The 21,802-nt window shown below is 45.0% G+C and overlaps 1 protein-coding gene across 1 annotated transcript in view; it reads right to left on the reverse strand.

Moving 5' to 3' along the window:
* Positions 1 to 21,802, reverse strand: part of KIF19 (kinesin family member 19) — a 56,973-nt gene that overhangs the window by 34,479 nt on the left and 692 nt on the right. The window contains exon 2 of the mRNA XM_036756804.1: positions 16,104 to 16,184. Coding sequence (XP_036612699.1) covers positions 16,104 to 16,184 — 81 coding nt within the window. The remainder of the gene's footprint in view (positions 1 to 16,103; positions 16,185 to 21,802) is intronic.

Below are 21,802 nucleotides of genomic sequence, written 5' to 3' on the forward strand. Positions count from 1 at the left end.
GTATTTATTTTATATTCAATTTTCTATGTTTTTGTTGTCTTCTCCACCCCACCTTCTATCAGTAGAATATAAGCTCCCTCAGAGGGCAAGGATTAGTCTGTTTTGGTCTTCATAGCTTCTGTACAAGACATGATTCTGCTGATGATGTTCAGTGGTGCCCAACTCTTCATGACCCAATTTGGTTTTCTTGGTAAAGATACAGGAGCGGTTTGCCATTTCCTTCTCTGGCTCATTTTACAGATGAGGAAACTGAGGCAAATAGGGTTAAGTGACTTACCCAGGGTTATTAAGTGTCTGAAGCCACATTTGAACTCAGGTCTTCCTTACTATCCACTGTACCACCCAGCTGCCCATCAGGCGTGATACAGAGACTCAATAAATTGACAAATGATCCCTGGTTCCCAGCACTCTGGCATGTCTCCTCCAGAATGCTCTTTTCTCAACATTCTCTTCAATGATCAGGTTGCCATCTTGGGTCTGCTGATGCAGAACAATAAGTTAGGCTCCAGTTTCAGGCCCAGCTGAGGACAAAACCACTCTGAGTGTTTTTTGGATGGATCCCAGTGGAATGTAACCGGGCACCAGCCCAGCCTGCCTCCCCTAAACCCCACAGCCACCGGAGGGCAATTTTACTGACACAGGGAGACTGAGGGGCACATCATGTGGAGGACGCGTCTGCCCACACACCTGATCTCTTACCCTCATCACCTTCAGACGTCCCCAAGTCCCCCACCACAGGCCGGAGCATCTTAGGCAATGAGTTCCCTTGGCTATCCCATATCCTGACTCGGGACATTATTGGCACTGCCATGATCTTCTCTTAATGAGGGCTTTGTCTGAGCCCCCATCCATCTGTGCTCCAGCCTGCCTTGTTCCCAGTGTCTGGCCCCCACCACACCCCCACAAGGGCTGCTCCCCATTCCTATCTGCTAAGGCAGACAATGGGGCCTCTGTGAAGTCCAGCCAGGTGACCAGGAGCCTAGCCATGGATCAGAGGGGAAGGGCTTGGAATTTGCACCTGCACAAGGACACTTGGGAGAAATCAGAAGGCCCTCAGAGGTGGCCATCTCTCTTGCCAGTGGACCCCCATGGCTATTTGAGAGGTCATAGGTTCCATATGCTCAGGGTGCTCTGAATTTCCTTTCATTGGAAGACAGGAGGGGCAGGTAGGTGACGCAGTGGCTAGAAGACTCGCCCTGGAGTGAGGAGCACCTGAGTTCAAATCTGGCCTCAGATGCTTAACTGTGTGACTGTGGGCAATTCACTTAACCTCTCTGTGCCTCAGTTTCCTCACCTGCAAAAAATGAGGGAGTTGGACTCGATGGTCTCTACGACCCCTTCCAGCTCTAAATCCTATGATAGCTAGTGCTTAAAAGCTTGCAAAATGCTTTTGCAAATGTTACCTTATTTGATCCTCATAATAAATCTGAAAAGTGCCTTTATTATCCCCATTTTACAGATGGGGAAATTGAGGCAGAGATTAAGTGACTTGCCCTGGGTCACACATCTAGTAAGTGTCTGAGGTCAGATTTGAATTCAGGTCTTCCTGACTCTAGGCCCAGAGCTCTAGCCACTCAGCCATCTAGCTGCTTATTGAATTAAATTACTGTATTGAAACAGACTTCAGTTCTAAGGTGCATTTGCATGTGTGTGTGTGTGTGTGTGTGTGTGTGTGTGTGTGTGTGTTTATTTTCTGAAGCCTTTTGATACAGGTTCCTGTGTACCTGGAATCTAAGAGAAGTCACTTAAGTGATAATCTCTCATGGGCTACTTTCTGTCTCTACCGCCTTCCGCATATTAGAGCCGGGTGTTTGCATTTGTTTTTCTATACCAGGAAGGAACTCTGTGCATTCCAGCCTTTTCCCAGCAGCAGATAAATTGCAGGCCCAGAGAGGTGAATATGCTAGCCCAAGGTCGCACAGCAAATCCTCACTCCAACCCTACTCTGGCCTCCGAGGAACTCAACTGTTTACATCAAGATATTTGTTATCTTCATCATCATCATCATTATTATTTTGTTTTGTTTTAAATAAGAACATTTGAGACTTTGAGAGGTTAAGTAATTTGCCTGAGGTCACACAACTAGAGACTTTGGCAGGACCCAAACACCTTGACCTGAGTACATATCTGAGTCCTTTTTTTGAATTTGTGTAGAGAAGTAAATTTGGAATCAGAAGATCTGAACTCGACTCTTGGTCTATTTATTTACCACCTAAAGGACTTTCAGGAAACAATTTCATCTCTTTGGGTCTCAGTTTCTTTATCTGTATTAAAAACAAAACAAAACAAACCTCCAGGGTCCTTTCTAGCTCTGAAGCCCTAAATCCTGTTTGACTTATCCCAGTGGACCCTAGCAGAGGTGGAGAGGGAACCTAGGGAGTGAACCTCTTCAAGACAGCTGGCAGCTCCCAGATCACTTTCCTCCTGAGCAAATGCTCCTGTCCCACCTGTATCCATCCTGAAAGGCACAGGAGGAGCATTTCTTCCGTGCCTATTGTCAGTGAAACCAGGAGGGATGCCACCAGAGCCTGAGCAAACAGCTCAGCGGCAAAAAAAATAACCTTCCACCTGTTGCTACAACCATGAAACGGGCACTGAGGCCGGTCCTTCTCCCCCAGGCCTGTGTGGAGGGGGCTTCACTGCCCCTCACTCGTTTGTCCCAAGGTCCTCCCCATTTGTCTCTTCTGCTTATCAATTACTGCTTACTCTGTGCCCACAGCATGTTAGGTGCCTGCATCTAAAGGGGGCGTATGTGTCTTCTTCCAATATAATGCAAGCCTTTGGATAACAGTGATTTTTTCCCTTTTTTTTTGCTTGTGTCTCTCCAGTCTTGTACATACTAAGTGTTTGGCAAATGTTTGACCAATTGAGTTAAATTATCACCCCGAGAGAGTCAAGGTGCATCACCTCAGAGGGAAGGTGGAGGTGGGGAGGGTGGCCCTCAGAGTTAGAGGAGGGTAGGGGAGAGCGAAAGGGCAGGAAGCCCTGTAGATGTCAGTCAACAAACATTTATTAAGTACCTACTATGTGTCTGCCATCGTGCAAAGCCCATGGAACATATACCCAAGACGTCTGCTTCACCTCGTCCGCATCCAGGCTGGCAATGGCCAGTCACATCAGGCTGATAATCCTGTTTCTAGAGCAAGGATTCTTTAACCAGGGTGGGGAGAGGGGGGAGATGTCAGGGAGCCCTCATCTTGGAAGGGAAAAAAAATTACCTTTTAATTTCAACATAATTGGTTTCCTCTGTTATCCGGTATGTTTTATTTTCTGCACTTAAAAAGGGTCTTCTGAGAAGGGTCCATAGGCTTTACCAGACTGCTAGAGGGGTCACCAACAGACAGAAAAGGTTGAGCGCCTGCCCTACAGGGCCCAGCTTCAACTTTGCCTTTCCTCTAGGGCCCTGGCTCCCATCTCAATGCAGATTTTGACCTTTCCAGAGTTCCCAACCATCTTGCTGTTGTCTCAGAGCCAGGAAACCCAACACCAGGAAGGGGAAAGCACTGGGGTTTCAGTCTGAGGCAGGGAGTTTAATCAGAGGAATCTGTCCTAGTTAGAGAGTCCAGGCTCCACGCTTCCCTCCTCTCATTCCCCTCCCCCCCATCTCCTAGGTGAGAAAGACTAAGAACAAACAGCCTTGGGCACTGGTTCCACTCTGCCTGTCCTCAAATTCAGAGGCCAGAGGCTTCCTTCCTGCCTTGGCACTAAATAACTGAGATCCCCACACAGCACAGTAGGGTTGGGATGCCAATCTGCTGTGTGACCTTGGGCAAGTGTGTTCACCTCTCTGGGCCTGCAATTTGTCTCCAGCTGGGAGAGAGTAGGAACACACAGGGTTCCTTCCTGGTATAGAAAAGCAAATGCAAACACTCCGCCCTAATTTGGGGAAGGTGGTACAGACAGAAAGTAGCCCATGAGAGATTATCACTTAAGTGACTTTGCTTAGATTCCAGGTACACAGGAACCTGTGTCAACAGTTCTTAAGGCCTCAGAAAATGAAAAACTTCCCCCTCCTCCCTCCATACAACACACACACACACACACACACACACACACACACACACACACACACGCCCCTTAGAAATGAAGCCTGTTTTAATACAGCAATTTAGTTTAACAAACACTTATTAATCAACCTATTATGTGATAGGCAGCTTTGGGTGCTGCCCTAAAAGAGCTTATTGTTAAGTGGAGGAGATGAGACAGGGCCAGACGAAACCACCAGACCAGGCAAGGGTGCAATCAATACTCTAGGAGGGTGTAGGAGCCAAGTGATAATGGTAGCTGGCATTTATGTAACCTTTATTAATAACAGCTAGCATTAATGTACTGCTTTAAAGTTTACAAAGAGCTAATCTAATCAGTCGCTGGAGGTAGGTGTTATCATCTCAATTTTACAGGTAGGGAAATTGAGCCAGATAGAAGTTAAGTGACTTGCTCAGGGTCACACAGCTAGCAAGTTTTGGAGGCAGGATTTGAATTCAAGTCTTCCTAATTCCAAGTCCTGCATTCTATCTGTCCACTGTGCCACTTGGCTCTTTTAAGGCAGGGGTTCTTATCTCGGGGTCCATAGATAGATTTCAGGAGGTCTGAGTACATGAACTTGTATAGAGGAAAAATACATCTTTGTTTTCACTAAACTTTAACTGAAAATTTGCATTTCCTTTAATTATAAATTTTAAAAAATTATTCTGAAAGTTCATAGACTACCACACTGTTAAAAGAATCTAACAACAACAACAACAACAACAACACACACACACACACACACACAGAGATTTAAGGACCCTTGCTCTACGTTTTTCAAAATTTTTTATGTTTACATTTAAAAAGTCTACGGAACATCCAGTTCAAGATGTCCAGTAGGCAGTTGGAGATGCAAGTCTAGAGATTAGGAGAGAGGTAAGGGCTGGATAAGTAGATCTGAGAATTATCAGCAGAGAGATGCTAAATGAATCCATGGGAGCTGATGAGATTACCAAGTGAAAGAGTATAGAGGGAGAACCCTGAGGGATGCTCACTAGTGACCTGGTGGAAGATCCAGCCAGGGAGAGTGAGAAAAGTGGTCAGAGAGCTAGGAGGAGAGCCAGGATGGAGCAGCAGCACAGGAACCCAGAGAGAAGAGAGAGTCAAGGAGACGAGGTTTATCCACAGTATCAGAGGCACAAGAAGGATGAGCCTTGAGAAAAGATCATTATTGCAGGACCGTCCTTCACCTTTCTTCCTTTCTATGAGTCATTTTAAAAAAAATGAGAATCCCTGTCCTCAGGAGCTTACATTCTAATACAAGGAAGCAATATACGAGGGAGAGCCGTAGCCAGGGAGGGGAGCTTTGTTTTGAAAAATCATAGGGATGCTGAGTGGAGCCCTCAAGGAGAAGACTGACAATTCTTTCTGGTAGTACTGGTTTGACTTTTGTTCTAGAGATGGAGAGGGGGTACCAGCACAGGAGCAGGGTAGATGAAAGAAGATGTTGGCGCTGCAGCAGGGCTGATGGCAAGAGGATGGTCAGGATGTAAAGTGAAATGTGGTTGAGGTGGGCTAGATATAACGAGCCATGTGAAGTGTCTATCAATCAGGAAAAAGTAAGGGCTGTAGGGTGGGACTTTGGGAGCGGAAGGAAGATGATTGGGTGAGGGAGGGGAAGCTTGAAGGACATTCCAAAAGGAGCAGAAAGGCAAGAACAATGGTGCAGAAGCAGGTCAAGTGGGTAGTCATCGAAGAAAACACTGTTAGAGCTGGAAGGCACCACCAGAGATCACCTAGTCCAACCTTTTCTTGTTACAGATGAAGAAACATAAACCCAGAGAGAGGAAGCAATTTGACCAAAGTAAGTCTGGAAAATAGTGAATAATCCAACGAAATCTTTTCATTTTCTAGGTACCGCCTTTGAAGTTTTTTGGTTCTGGTTTTAATTTTTTTAATAGAGTAATGTTTTGTGAGAGTTTGTGAGGGAATCATTATTTCCAAATGAAAAGCATCTGTGAGAATTCAGCTGCTCCCTTAAGAGAGCCTTCTTTCCCAGGTGTTGTACCTGGGAAGGGGGGTCTCCAAAGCTCTCACGATCCTGATGTAAGGGGCAGGACCAGAAAGAAGCAAAGGTAAAGCCATCTGCTTAGGCAAGAAACACAGAATGAGAGGATGGCTCAGGTTAGCCCCCTTTTTGATCAGATGCCTCTCTAGCAAGTAGAGCCTTGACTAGGAATATTTTCACTGGAAGCAAAAGCAATTTAGAGTAGGATGACTTGCTCAAGCTGGTTACATAGCCAAGAAGTGCCAGATTTGTTGTTATTTTCCCATAGCGTCCAACTCTTTGTGACCCCATTTGGGGTTTGTTTGGCTCTTTCAGCAGTGATACTGAAGTGGTTTGTCATTTCTTTTTCTAGATCATTTTACAGATGAGGAAACTGAGGTAAACAGGGTTAAGTGACTTGCCCAGGGTCACACAGGTAGTAAGTGTCTGAGGCCAGATTTGAACTCATGAAGATGTCTTCCTGATTCCAAGACCAGTGTTCTACCAAGCTGTTCAATAAGTAGAAAAATTAAGATTTAAACCCAGGTCCCTTGACACCCCATTTCCAGTACTCTTTCTGATGGGTTACAGCTTCACCTTATTTTATAGATATAGAAATTGAGGCTTAGAAATGAAGTGTCTTGGGGCAGGTAGGTGGCACAGTGAGTATAACACCGGCCCTGGAGTCAGGAGGACCTGAGTTCAAATGTGGCCTCAGATACCTGACACACGTACCAGCTGTGTGACCTTGGGCAAGTCACTTAATGCCAACTGCCCTGCCCACCCCCCCAAAAGTAATGAAGTAACTTTCTCAGGGTCATAATATAGTGAATGGCAAACCCAGGATGTATTACTATCTGACTCAATTATCCAGACCTTGAAATGTACCTCTTTGTACTCTTAGTAATCTTCCTCCCCCAGCCCCACCCCCATATATTACCCCTTATTAGACTAAGTTTCTTGAAGGCAGGAACCATGTCTTATCCTTATTTTTTGACTCCCCAGGTGTTCTTAACCTAGGGTCAGTGAACCTGTTTGTTTTTTTTTTTTTTGGAAAAACATGTGGATAACTATATATACAACTATATATATATACATATGTGTGTGTATGTATGTATATATACATATACATATATATATATTTTTTAAATATTTCCCAATTATATTTAAAAATTTTTAGCATTTTTTAAAAAAAATTCTGAGTTATAAATTCTCCCCCTCCCTCCTGACTCTCCTCTACCCCTCGAGAAGGTATATTTCAATGTAATGTATTTTATTGTATGCATTTAAAAATATTTTTCTGAAAATGGTCCATAGGCTTCACCAGACTGTTAATAGGTTCTGTGACACACACACAAGAATAAGAGAACCCCTGACCTGGACTCGTGATTAATTCACTAAATATGGATGCCAATAACTGTATGGCCTTGAGTAAATTCCTCTGTGGGCCTCAGTTTCCTTTTCTATAAAATGAGAGGGTTCCAAAGTCCCCTCTAGCTCTAGCATTCTATGGTGATGATAGAACCTTGTTGGGGGGCATGAGGGGAGGGTATAGTATAAATCAGGAATGCTTAATCTAAGAAGTGTCTGTGAACCTCTTTAAAAAAGTATTTTTTTTTTGATAACTGCATTTCAAGCCTATTGACTTCCTATGCAATCCAAGGTCTTTTATTTTATGCATTTAATGACATGATTCTGAGCAGGGGCTCATAAGCTTCACCAGACTGCCAAAGGGGACCAGGACACCAAAAAGGTGAAGGTCTTCTGATGCAAAGGGTACAGGTAGCACTTGGCTATACCTGTCCTTACCTTTCCTCTGAGGAATTTTTCCTCTTCACCTGACAAAAGCTCCCAGCCTATATCCATTCTCTACCCCAGGTGCTCTAACAGAAATTGTCAGGAGGACCAGAGACTGATAAGGGAAAGGAATACAAGTCAATGCCCATCCATCCAATCGTTTGGGGGCCTGGGACTGCAGACTTCCAAAGGTCCCTCATGAGGAAACAAGCTCCTGTCTCTTTAGAAAGTCTCAGCTTGAGTTAAATCTATAAAAATATAAGTCATCCCCCAATTGATAAATAGTCAAAGGATATGAACAGGCAATTCTCAGATGAAGAAATCAAAGCTATCTATAGTTATAGGAAAAATACTCTAAGTCACTATAGATTAGAGAAATGGAAATTAAAACAACTCTGAGGCACAATATCCCACCTGTCAGATTGGCTACTATGACAAAACAGGAAAGTGATAAATGTTGGAGATGTGGGAAAATCAGAACACTAATGCATTGTTGGTGGAGTTGTGAATTGATCCAACCATTGTGTAGAGCAATTTGGAATTATGCCCAAAGGGCTATAAAACTGTGCATATCCTGTGATCTAGCAATACCACCACTAGCTCTGTATCCCAAAGAGATTATTAGAAAGGGAAAAGGACTCACATGTACAAAAATATTTATAACAGCTCTTTTGGGGGTGGCCAAGAATTGGTAATTGCCCATCAATTGCGGAATGGCTGAACAAATTGTGATATATGTGGGACTGATGATGATGATCATCATCATAATGATAAAGGATTAAGGTAAGGCCAAGACATATTTTAGAACCTAAATTACCCACTATAGAAGAGGAGGCAAGAGGTCACCTAGGTGGCACAGTGAGTAGAGCATGGGCCCTGAAGTCAGGAGGACCTGAGTTCAAATCCAGCCTCAGACACTTGACACACTTACTAGTTATGTGACCTTGGGCAAGTCACTTAACCCCAATTGCCCTGCCTTCCCCGCTCCGAAAAGGAGGCAAGACAGAGAATGTTGCAACCTATATAAAAATAAAGGACTCAGTCTTTCCTCTAGCCTCTAGAAAGACCTCCTGAAAGTATACAGAGCACATCTGAGGCAATCGAGGGGTAAATTGTCATCTGTCTCCGGGCCTCAGTTTCCTGAAAAATGAGTGTATTGACTCGGTAGTGTCAAACTCAAATAGAAAGAGGGGCTACTAAATCTTGTGTAAGGATCCCTGCAGGCAACAAACTGACTTAGTTTTTAAATGTAATATTACCTATGTTTTATTGTACTTTTTTTTATATTGTTAACTATTTCCCAGTTACATTTTAATCGGGTTTGGGTATATTTGGGAATGTTTGTAGGCCTTGAGTTTGACACCTCAGAATTAAATGACCTCTAAGGTTTCTTTTGTCTTTAACATTTTATAATTCTAAGGGGGAATTAGGACAGATAGACAGTAGGAGACAGTATGAGAGTCAGGAAGAACGGAGTCCAAATTCTATCTCTCACCATATGTGGTGAGACTCTGGGCAAATTATCTAACATCTTACAGGCTACTAAGACTATATAAACTGTGCTGGGAGTTCTCTATACCCATGAAATCCCAGGTTTTCCAGAACAAATGGGTTCAGGCTGATACTGTAATTGGTTGGAGGTAGAGGTGGGAGCGCAGGGCTGGCTCACGTCAGCTCCCTGTTCCACGCCCCTGTGGTGCACAAGATGGTGGTTGGCTTCCACCACAAGAGAAGGGCTAGTAGGCCGAATTCTTCTCTCCTCCTCCAATCACAGGAGAAGGGCATGGTATAACACATGATGGCCACACTTTACCTGAAGGGTAGAGGCATTCAGTCTCCACTGGCCCTCTAGTCCTCATAGTTGCTGCTTCCTCTCCTTACTTCCTCCCTCCTCTTCCTCTCCTCATTTTCCCCCTTCTGCTTTTGCTCTGCTTCCATCCTTCTCTCTCTCCTTCTTTCTCTCCAACCTGGTCTTCTCCCTCCCTGCTATCCTTCTATCCTTCCCTCTTCATCCATCTCTTCCCTAAAATCTCTGACCTCCTCCTTCTGTTCTTCCTCTCCCTTCCCCTAAAAGATGAGCCAGATCCTTCCTGATTTTCCTAACTGCCCTACCTCGGCATGAATTAGGGGCCTCAGGAGCAGGGGTTGGGTAGATGACAGTTGGTGGCTTTAAGCAGACAAATGCCTATTAGCAGATTGTAAATAAAGTCAGTTGGCTTAGGTCCTGCAAATAAATAGTCTGAAAAGCTTGGGCAGGAGATGTTTTCAGGGCAGGAAGGAGGGGAGGCATCATGACTCACTAAGATGCTTCTTCTCTTACCCTCGGTCCCTTATAAGCCTTAACATCCTATCAGATTTCTTTCACCTCCCTGCAATCCACCACTCCCTCAAGAAGTCTGTTTCCTGGATCTAATCCTACTCAGATGCCTCAACAAGGCCTCCAGGGCTGGCTTAGGACCAGCTCACAGACCCTAACACAGGGCAACAGACTTGGAGCAATCACCTGGGAACTGCCCTCCTGACAGCTGGCGATAAACAAGTATGGGAAAGGAGACTTTGGTGTTATTGACAGTAATAATGAAAGCAGCCTTACAACACAAACAACACAACTGGCTGGGATGGGTAGCACAAGTGTTACTGTCCCATTATACAGATGAGAAACCGAGCCTTAGAGAGATACAAGGGGAATCGCCCAGCCTCTGAGACTAGAGCTCTTTCCCCTACACTGTCTGGGCTGAGATGAGAATGAAGGGATACAAATTTGCAGGGGCATTGCTTCGGTTTGCTTAGTCTGTTGTTATCATTTTTCAGTTATGTCTGACTCCTCATGACCCCATTTGGGGTTTTCTTGGCAAAGATACTGGAGTGGTTTGCCATTCCCTTCTCCAGCTCATTTTACAGATGAGGAAACTGAGGCAAACAGGGTGAAGTGACTTGCCCAGGGTCACACAGCTAGTAAGTGCCTGAGGCTGGATTTGAACTCAGGAAGATGAGTCTTTCTGACTTCAGGCTTGGTACTCTATCCACTAATCTGCCTAGTTGCCCTTATGCTTACTTAGGGTGGGTCTATGTTTCCTAGTTCCCACCTCTCTCTATAATATCCTCTTCCCCAGTGTCAACTTAAGTCCCTAATACTAAGTGTCTTTCTTTAAATGTGGTAGAAATATCCATACTTGTAACAGACTCTGGGTACAGCCTGGGTATCATCTTTATTAGGCCTTTTAAAAGATATTGGCTAGAAAAGAGCTTCTGGCCACCCCTCTGCCATTACTAGCTATGCAGCTTTGGGCAAGTCATTTAATCTCTCATCTCTCTGTAAAATAGGCCTCCTCAGTTCACAGACCCCTTGAAATCTAGAGGCAGCTAGGAGGTACAATGGAGAGGGCGATGGCCTTGAAGTCAGGAAGACCTTCTTCATACTCTAGCTGTGTGACGGTGTACAAGCCACTTATTCCCCCTCAGCCTGTCTTCTCATCTGTAAAATAGGATAATAATAGTACTGGAGGCACATTGCATAGAGTGTCAGACCTGAAGTCACTTAACCCTATTTAACTCAGTTTCCTTATCCGTAAAAATGAGCTGGAGAAGGAAATGGCAAACCATTCCAATATCTTTGTCAAGAAAAGTCCAAAATGGAGTCACCAAGAGCTGGACAAGACTGAAACGACTGAACAAAAGATGGTACGATGGACAGAACACCAGGCTTGGATTCAGTGAGACCTGAGTTTGAATTCTTCCTCAGACTCTGGCTGTGTGATGGCGTACAAGCCTCAGTTTCCTCACCTGTAAAATGGGGACTATAATTCCTACCTTGAAGAGTTGTGAGAGTTAAGAGAGAAAAGATATGTAAAGTGTTTTGCAAACCTTTAAGCACTATATAAATAACTCCTTGGGGCCTGTTACTCAAGGACTAGATGATCTCTAAGGTCTCTCTCAGTGCTGAAGAATTCATTCTTTTGTAAGGATATAAACCCAGCTCTAACTGCTCCCCAAACCAGCTCAAACATGGTCCCCTCACCCACTTGTTTCTCCTCATTAGCTCTGAAACCTTTGGGGTAACCTGCATTTTTCCAGTAAGCAGCAGAGGTGGAGAAAGCCCCTGGAAATCATCTAGTGGCTTAGCATTCATGATAATTTACCCCACCCCTTTTGTGGAGGTCAGGCTCACCATCCTATTCAGAAAGATCTGTGAAGGAAAAACAAGTCCATTACAGGCCCGAGGCTGCTTCTAGCTGGGCTCTGGGGAGGGCGGCTGCTCACCTCCCATTTTTCTTATCACAGCCACTGGGCACCGGTGAATTCAAACCTACTGAACCCATAACTCGACCTGTTCCAACATGTACCTTTCCCAGCATTGGCAGCTGCCTCCTTCGCTTCACAGAAATGCTGGCAGGTCTGGCTGCTTTGATGGGACCCCACCACTCAAGGGAGGGACTTCTAAGCAGCACCAAGACGGCAAGAGGTGGGGGGCAGTAGATCCCCAGACAGCCTCATCACCATGGCTGTCCTTCAATCTCATTCTCTTTCCTCGAAAACCCTCTCCCCCTCCCCACTTATGAATTTCCCTATTTCTGTTGATGGTGCTACCATCTTCTCAGGTCCTGATACAACTCTGGTACTCTCCTTGACTCTGTGTCTCCCGGATGTTACATATCCAACCAGCTGCCAGATCTCACTGTTTCTTCCTCCACCATATCTTTCACACCCCTCCTCTTCTTTCTTCTCACCAGCCTATTACCCTGCTTTAAACTCTCATCATCTCTCACCTGGACCACTGTCTTTACTGGACTCTTTGTCTCAGATCTCTCTCCTCCTTAATCCATCTGAACACAGCTTTCAGAGTGGTTTTCCACAGAACAGGTCTGCCCATTTTACTCTCCTACTCAATTCTAATGACATCCCAATATCTCTAAGATTAAATAAAAGCTCCTCTGTTTAGCTTTTAAAGCCCTAACCTACCTTTCCGACCTTATTGTACCTTACTCCCCCTCCAGTGCTCTAGAGTCCGGCCAAACTGGTATCCTCACTCTTCTTCACAAGTAACGCTCCATCTCCCATCTCCTTGTTTTTGTATTGACTGAGCCCCTTGACTGAAATGCACTTCTGCCTCTTAGAATCCCTTGTTTTCTTCAGAACTGAGCTCAAGGGACTCTTCCACATGAAATCTTTCCTGAGCTTCCCAGCTGCTGGTGCCTTTACCTTCAAAATTTACCTTGGATTTCTGTTATACATCTTTATATATATATGTGTGTTGTCTCCTTGAGGGTAGGGACTATTTCTTTTTGTATCTGTATCCTTAGCACCTAGCACAGTGCCAGGCACAGAGGAGTGGCTTAAATGCTTCTTGATTAACTAATTAAATGATGAATGGTTCCAATTGAGGGTCCAGTAGGTGATTCAATTGTATTTAATTAACATCTATTTACTATGTGCCATACATAATGGTTGTTAACAAGGCTCCTGAAACTTACAGGTCTAGGGTGGGGTTGACATGGGGGGAATGATACACCATGCAAACAGATAAATAACATTCAAGGTAATTTGAGAAAGGGCAAAGCATTAACAACTTGGGGGATCAGAGAAGGTCTTGCATAAGAGATGCCACCTGAGTTGTATTGAAGGAAGATAAAGACTCTGAAGGGGCAGCTAGGTGATGCAGTGGATACAGCATCGGCCCTGAAGTCAGGAGGACCTGAATTCAAATCCTGCCTCGGACACCAAACTAGCTGTGTGATCCTGGGCAAGTCACTTCACCCTGTTTGCCTCAATTTCCTCTTCTGTAAAATGAGCTGGAGAAGGAAACAGCAAGCCATTTCAGTATCTCTGGCAAGAAAACCCCAAATGGCATCATGATGAGTCCGACATGACTGAAATGATCGAACAGCAAAAGGTTTCTGAGAGGGGGAGATGAGGAGGGAGCACAAAAGCATGGAGGCAAAGGACAGAATACTGAGTTGGCAGAACAGCTAGGAGTCTGGGTTAGCTGGGAGGGAGAGAAGGGGAAGGTGATGAGGTCAGAGTTGGGAGAGCTGGTCCATCAAATGTGAAAGAATTCACTTAGACCTTTTCTGTAGCCTTTGGGAGCTTTATTGACGCAAAAGCAGCTGGCCTGAGACATAGCAAGGAGCTGAACAAAGGCCCTGATGTAGGGAAGGGGCCAGACTTATATAGACAAAAAGCTATACAGCCTGTAGGATGATTTTAGGGTTTCTTATGGGGGTTGGAGATTTAGGGATGGGATAAGTCTTACAGGGTAAGGACAAGATAAGGGAGACCAGACGCAAGATAAGGGAGTCCAGGCCAGACACAAGATAAGGGGAGGAGACTTTGGGGTTCCAGGGAGAAAAACTCATCCCTTAGGGCACCTTTGTTAACAAAATACATTGTCTCCAAGTCAGAGGACAAACGGGGAGAGAAACTCATCCCTTAGACCACTGTTTGTATCCACATCAGAAGGGATGTTATACGAAAATAATACTGCAAAGGTAGATGTGAGCCATGATGGAGACACTGAGGTGCCAATACTGAGGAGTATGTATTTTATCCTTATATAAATAAAGCCGTCGAGGCTTTATTCGAGATCTGTGAGCAGGGAAGGTGGGGTATGAATGTAGGTCTGTGCCTTAGGGTGACTATTTTGTCAGCTGTGAGGAGGATGGATTAAGGAGGAGGTAAGGCTGAAAGCAGGAAGACCAAGTAGGAAGCTATTCCAGTCGTCCAGGTGAGAGGTGATGAGGGCTGAATGGTGGCTACATACGTGAAGAGAAAGGGGATGGATGGAGGAAACATTGTGAAGGCAGAATTAACAAGACCTTGCAGCTGTTTGGATGGGATGAATGCGGGAGAGGAAAAATGAAAGATGAGAAAGGTTGGTGGCACAGAGGCTAGAGTGAGGAAGATGGATTTGAATACCCTCCCAGGCACCGGCTCTGTGACTGTGGACAAGTCACCAACTTCTCCCCACCACGGTCAGTTTTCTCATCTGTAAAACAGAGCTAATAAAAGCATTCTGAGGCAGCGCCTACCTCCCAGGCTGCTTGTGGGGGCCAAATGAGATGACCCATGTAAAGAAAGCACCTTGCAAACTTTAGGGTGCTATGTAAATTTCATTTATTTTTATTATTATCATTGTTATAATTGTTATTATCAATATTGTTGTTAACCTAGGACTGAAACAAGTATTTATTAAAAGCTTACCATGTGCCAGGCACTGAGCTAAACTCCTTACAGATTCAGTCCTTACAACAACCCCGGGAGGTAGGTGCTATTGTTATCCACTATCCATTTTATACTTTAGGAAACTGAGGCAGACAGAGATTAAATGGCTTGCCTAGGGTCACAGAGCTAGTGTTTAAGGCCACATTTGAACTCAGGTCTTCCTGACTCCAGGCCTAATACTCTATCCACTGCCTCCTGCCATCTAAGTTATTGATGTTCAGCCATTTCAGTCGACTCTAGCTCTTCTGCGACCTCATTTGGGGTTTTCTTAGTAAAGATACTGGGGTGGTTTGCCATTTCCTTCTCCAGATAATTTTACAAATGAGGAAACCAAGGCAAGTACAGTTAAGTGACTTGCCCAGGGTCACGCAGCTAGTAAGGGTCTATGGTGAGATTTGAAGTCAGGAAGACTCATCTTCCTGATTCCAGGCCCAGCACTTTAGCCACTGTATCATCGAGCTGCCCTGCTGGTAACTAGGAGGAAATGGTCGTTGGAGGAAGAGAAAGTTTTGGGAAGCAATGTGGTCACTGAATCTAAAGTCAAAGGACCTGGATTTGAGTTCCATGTCTGCTTCTTACTAGCCTCAGTTTCCTTATCTGTAAAACGGGTGAAACACACCGTCCACCTCATGGAGTTGTTGTGATCAAAATGCTTCATAAAATTTAAAGCTCTCTAAAAATGTAATTTGGGAAGCTAGGTGGTGCAGAGGATAGAGCTCCAGCCCTAAGTTAAAATCTGGCTTCAGACATTTACTAGCTGGGTGACCCTGGGCAAGTCACTTGTTTATCTCAGTTTTCTCATCTATAAAATGAGATGGAGAAGGAAATGGCAAACCACTCCAGTGTCTGCCAAGAAAATCCCCAAGGGGTCAGGAAGAGTCAGACATGACTGAAAAAAATGACTAAACAACCATACATATGATTTATTATTGTTGTGGTTGCTGGTGGTGGGGGTGTTATTAGGTCAGGAGGCCTGGGAGGCTCTATTTCCCCGGTCAACCCAAATATAACTTGTACCCAGTTCTCCAGATCAGCCCACCTCCCCGGCCTTTTCTTGGCAGGGGCCTTTGCTTACCTGTTCGTCCACTTTGTGGGCAATGAGTGTGGCTCCTTCCTCCAGCTCCGTGACACTGATGGGCCGTACCCGGAGTGCCACCTAAAGAAAGACGCCAGACTTCCTGTTAGGCTCAACGAAGCTGGGGTGAGGGATAATGGGTCCCACATCACAGAGAACCCAAAGGCTTAGAGAAGGGCCATTTATTAGCTCATGGCATGAGAGGGCCGTGTTTGTCCTGGGCACTCTCTTCATTCTTCCCCCACAAGCATCGTGCCACCCTGCTGCCTCTATAGAGTGACATCAATGGTGCCAACTGAGGATCCAGTGAGTAAAAGGAGGCAAAACGGGGCAGTGGAGAGAGCACTGGACTTGGAGTCACAGGCTGGGCTCTGTCATTCACTGTCACTCTTCTTTCAGCTCTCCAGCCAACAACATTTAGTTGTCCAGTTCAATGTGATTGAGTGCCTGCTCTGCGCTAGGCCCTCGAGAGACGGACAAAACAAAACAGTCCCTGGTTTCAAGGAACTTACATTCGACCAGCAGGACACAACATGAACGCAAGTGAGTAAATACAAAGTGATGAATGGAAAGCAATAACAGGTGATTTCAAGAGAGATAATGCTAAAAAAAATGAGGAGGATCCTCAAAGGTTTTGTGATGGAAGTGGTACCCACGCTGCACCTTGAATGAACCTATAGATTCAAAAAGGTGGAGGGGAGAAAGGAGTGCATTCCAGGCTTTTGGGACCACTTGTGCAAAGATGAGGGGGTAAGGGATAGGATGTCATGTAGGAGAAACAGCTAGCAGGTCAGCTTTATTGGAACAGAGAGTATGTAAAGAGGAGTGTGTGTGTGTGTTGAGAGAGAAAGAGAGAGACAGAGAGAAAGAGAGAGGGGGGGGGACAGAGAGGGAGGGTGGAAGAGAGAGAGAAAGAGAAAGGGAGAGAAAGAGAGAGACAGTGATAGAAAGAGAAAGGAAGAGAGAAGGAGAGAGACAGAGAGGGAGGGAGAGAGAGAAAAAGAGAGGGAGAGAGGAGAGAGGTAGAGGGAGAGCAGGAGATATAAATGTGTATATATATATATATAGAGAGAGAGAGAGAGAGAGACAGAGAGAGAAAGAGAGACAGGGAAGGAGGGAGAGAGAGACAGAGAGATACAGAGAGAGACAGAGACAGAGAGAGATACAGAGAGGGAGGAAGAGAGAGAAAGGGAGAAAGAGAGAGACAGAGAGAGGGGGGCGGGGAAGTCATCACTTCTCCCTCTGTGTCACTTGCCCCAAGGGCTAGGTTCATGGAGCTAGGCCAGTGCAAATGTGGGATGGGCTTAACATATCCATGAGGCGATCAGCAATGAAAACCCCAGGGTCTCCTTTATAATAATGATAATTATATCAATACCAACAATAATAGCCAGCTTTTCTATCGCACTTTTAGCTTTATGTAGCTCTTTACCTGTTACCTCAATCACAATCATCCTAGAAGGTACATGCTATTATTATCACCATTTTACAAATGAGGAAACTGAGGCAGACAGAGGTTAAGTGATTTGCTCAAGGCAAGATTCAATCTCAGGTCTTCCTAACTCTAGGACCAACATTGCGCCACCCTGCTGCCTCTATATGGTGATATCAATGGTGTCAATTGAGTATCCAGTGAGTAAAAGGAGGCAAAATGGTGTAGTGGAGAGAGCATTGGACTTGGAGTCACAGGCTGGCTTCTGGTCTCAGTTCTGTCATTCACTAGCTTTGTAACTGAGGACACATCATTTAACCTCTCTGAGTTTGGGTTTCCTCATTTGTAAAATGGAATTAATAATCTTTGCATTCATATGGCAGTTGCAGATAAGGGCTGGGCAAACTGGGCACGGTATGATTGTGAGTTTTGTACTGCCACCTCCAGGGACCCTATTCTCTTATCCAAGGTGAGCTGAACAGTTAGATTCCCTTGAGTCACCCTCTATACCCCCACACCTAGCCTGTTTTAAAGAATCCATGCTTGTGGCCAAGTCAGACCCAACTTAGGGCAGAAAGACCGAGTATGGGGGCAGGTAGGTGGTACAGTGCACCGGCCCTGGAGTCAGGAGGACCTGAATTCAAATCCAGCCTCAGACACTTGACACATGTACTAGCTGTGTGACCTTGGGAAAGTCACTTAACTCCAATTGCCCTGCCCCCCCCAAAAAAAAGCCAAAAAAAAGAAAGAAAGAAAGAAAGAAAGACTGAGTACATTTGAATATTTTCCTAGAAGAAAGAGAGTGAACACCTGGAGAGAAGACAGGGCCACACCTTGGGCAGGGTTAGAATTTTCCAGAGGCCAATGGGGAATCTTCCACAGTTGGTACCTTTTTCCACAGGAGGAAAGGAGGAGCGGTCTGGCACTAGGGATGGATCTAGGGGGTCGGATGCTCAGCCCACATGTCAGGGATGGATCCTGATCCCCCTTAAAGCTAGTGCCTTCCCTCTGTTGATTATCCCAATTTATTCTGTCTATATCTTGCTTGTACATGGTTGCTTACACATGAACTCCTTCATAGCAGGGACAGTCTTTTGCCTTTCTTTGAATCTCCAGTGCACAGCACATAGTAGGTATTCAATATATTCTTGCCGATTGTTTCTGACTAACTCCCACATCAGCCCTGAGTCACAGGTACCCAGTTGTGGTCACCAAAAAGACCCTTTCTTTCACGTTTCTCTCCTCTGAGCCCCAAGACTGGCTGTTCCTAGCACTGATGCCATTTCCCACCATCGTCACCCTGCTAAACATTTAGCATGCAGGGAATCAGGCGTGTATGCGATTATTCAGTGTCTTAAGTTTTACCCAGACTTCTAGATTTCCCTGAGAGCCCCTGAGGTGCCTGTCCTGTGGGAGCCCACAGTTCCAGGGAGAGCCTCCGGAGACAGCTCTGTCTGTGAGCCTTGCTTCGCTCAGACGTATGGCCAAATTAAACACCTGCACCTCCCCTGTGATCTGCTTCTTCATGTCTCTTGACACCTAAACAGGAGTGTCTGTATGCCTGGAGATTAGACACTCCAGTGATGACAAGGGGAATCGGGAGGGCTGTTTTGATGGCTAGGGTAAAGTCAGCAGAGCAGAGAGGAATGTACATATGCCAAAAGGGTCTTCCATTTGCAATCCTAAATAATACAAATTCCATTTAGTCCCACGTTTCTGCTTCTGGGAGGAAGAAGGCAGAAAGATGTTGCACATGCTGCGGCACAGAGTGATCAGTGTGGCTGTGAATCTAACAGTACCTCCTCTTTGTGCACAAAGAAACTATACAGGTTTTGTGAAATAAGCACTGGGTTTTAAGTCAGAAGGTCTGGGTTCACGACCCGTGACTACTTGTAAGAAAGTCACTTCATATCTCTGGGTGGACTAAATTATTTCTAAGATTCTTTCCAGCTGTAAATACTCTGTGATTAAAAAGTCAGTGCAGCACAATGGTGCCACCCACCAGTCCCTCCTTCCAAAACAGAATTTTAGAATTTTAGTAAGAATTGTAAGAATACTGGAGCCAGGGAGATGGCAGTTTCATAAAATCACAAAATTAGGACCTTAGGGATCATCTAGACCAATGGCATCAAACTCAAACAGAAACTGGGATGAGTAATCTCTACGGAAGTATCCCATAGGTTGTACATTGACGTAATTTTTAAATGTAAGGTTATCTATGTTTTATTGTATTTTTATTTTGTCAAATATTTAACAATTACATTTTAATCTGGTTCCCTGCACTCAAGTGTTGCTGGCTTCTTGTTTGACACCTCCGATCTAGACCCATCACTTCATTTTATAAATAAGAACATGGAGGCCTAGAAGGATTAAGTGATTCGACCAAGGCCACACAGGTAGTAAGGAATAGAAGCAAGATTTGAACCCAGGTCTTCTCAATCCAAATGAAGCATTCACCATAGTACCATGCTGCTTCCTTAATCAAAGATCATAGATTTAGAGCCGAAAGGAACCTTAAAATCATTTAGTCCATCCACAGAAATGAGGTGACTTGCATATACGTAGTCACAGGTCATAAATAGCAGAGTTAGTGTTTAATCCCAGACCCTCTGATTCAAACTGCCAAAGCTTGTTCCACGACACCCATGTAACTTTCTTTGGTACAAAGTCTCTGACACTCTGTTTGACCAAGTTGTTCTCTCAACAGATGTCCCTAATGAGGAAATTCCTAGTGAGTGCACCTGCTCACAATCGCATAAGGGTTCCTAATAATAACCATTCTCTTTTTCCAAGGGGAGAGACAACACCAGCCAGCTCATATTCATCAGTTGCCTTAGCTATACACCCTGCTGATGGGAAGAGGAAGGTCACCCCGCTCCAGCCCAATCTGCATAACTACCCACTCGTGAGCCAATTTTCAAATGGACAGATTCTAAACTGTCAAAGAGGATGTTCCAGCTCCCAGCGGCTTTGGAGAGCTGAGGTCAGGGCCTTGGCAAGAGTCCCATCTCTGTATTAGAGACTTTGCTGCAATAGCAACGTATCTCTTGGTGAGATGTTATTGCTGGGTTGCATCACCACCCACCTGCTGCTAATGGATGGTCTATACAGAGTTCTCTACTGTAGGACGTTTGGGGATTAATGGATTGTAGTTTTAGAGCTGGAAGAGAGCTTCAAGGTCATAAAGTACAACCCCTCCTCTTATAGATGAGGAAACTGAGGCACAGAGATGCTAAGTGACTCGCCCAGGTTCACAGAGTATCTGAGGCAGCATTTGAACCCAGACCTTCCAGACTCTGGTGTTCAACTACTGTACCACCCTACCCCCTCAAAGAGAAGAGGAATATTAAATGTATGTAGGTAGGGGGGTGGAGAAGGTCAGAGATTGGAGTAACCCCTGGAATGATGTCTCTGCAAGCAACAGAAAGTAGCAACAGGGAGGTAGGCTATTCATAGTCTGGCTATACACCATCAAAGCCTTGAGATAGATGGTCAGGGTCAATGGGTCACTTAATGCCCTAACCCATTTTGTTTTGTGTTTTTAATTTTAAACGGCATTGATCAGAAGAATCTGTGCTTTCAAAACACACACACACACACACACACACACATACACACCAGATTCATCACAGACCCTACAATGCATAAAAACCATCATAGTAGTCCAAGTTTCTCCATGAAATAGAGTTCTGAATTGCACATCTTGAGTTACATTGTAGACTTCATCTGAGGCAAGGGCAACGGTTTTCTCCAGTAATCCCTGTGTCTGTCTGCCCTTATTCTCAGCTCCCTTTAGCCACCTTCACCCCACGATGCTGCCTGGGCAAGACACCCACTAGGATCTGAATAGAGAGATTCAACTTTCCTTTTCCTCCTTCTCTTGCTTCCCCTCTGCCGAGAGGAAATAGAAGCAAACCTGATCCCAGCCTCTACACAAGCATGGCAGCTGCTGCGGGCTAAGGAAATGAAGAGAGATAGATGGTACTGGCATAAAGATACGCCAGCACAAATTCTGGGAGAGGGGGATGAGGGGAGTCCCACAGATGTAATAAGAGACATGCAATGTTAGCGGCGTAGATTGTGATCTCACTTCTCTCTAAGGACACTTCCAGACATCTCAGGTTCAGGTGGGAAAAGAATGAGGAGGTGTGTCTAAGGAGGCGAGCAAGGATGCCCCCCAGCCCCAATTTAGAGAAAGTTCACAGAGCCAAGATAATAAACTTCACAAAATCCAGACAGACTGGCAGCCCCATCACCCCATCTAATG

Source organism: Trichosurus vulpecula, chromosome 4 (assembly GCF_011100635.1).
Source record: "Trichosurus vulpecula isolate mTriVul1 chromosome 4, mTriVul1.pri, whole genome shotgun sequence".
NCBI lineage: Eukaryota > Metazoa > Chordata > Mammalia > Diprotodontia > Phalangeridae > Trichosurus > Trichosurus vulpecula.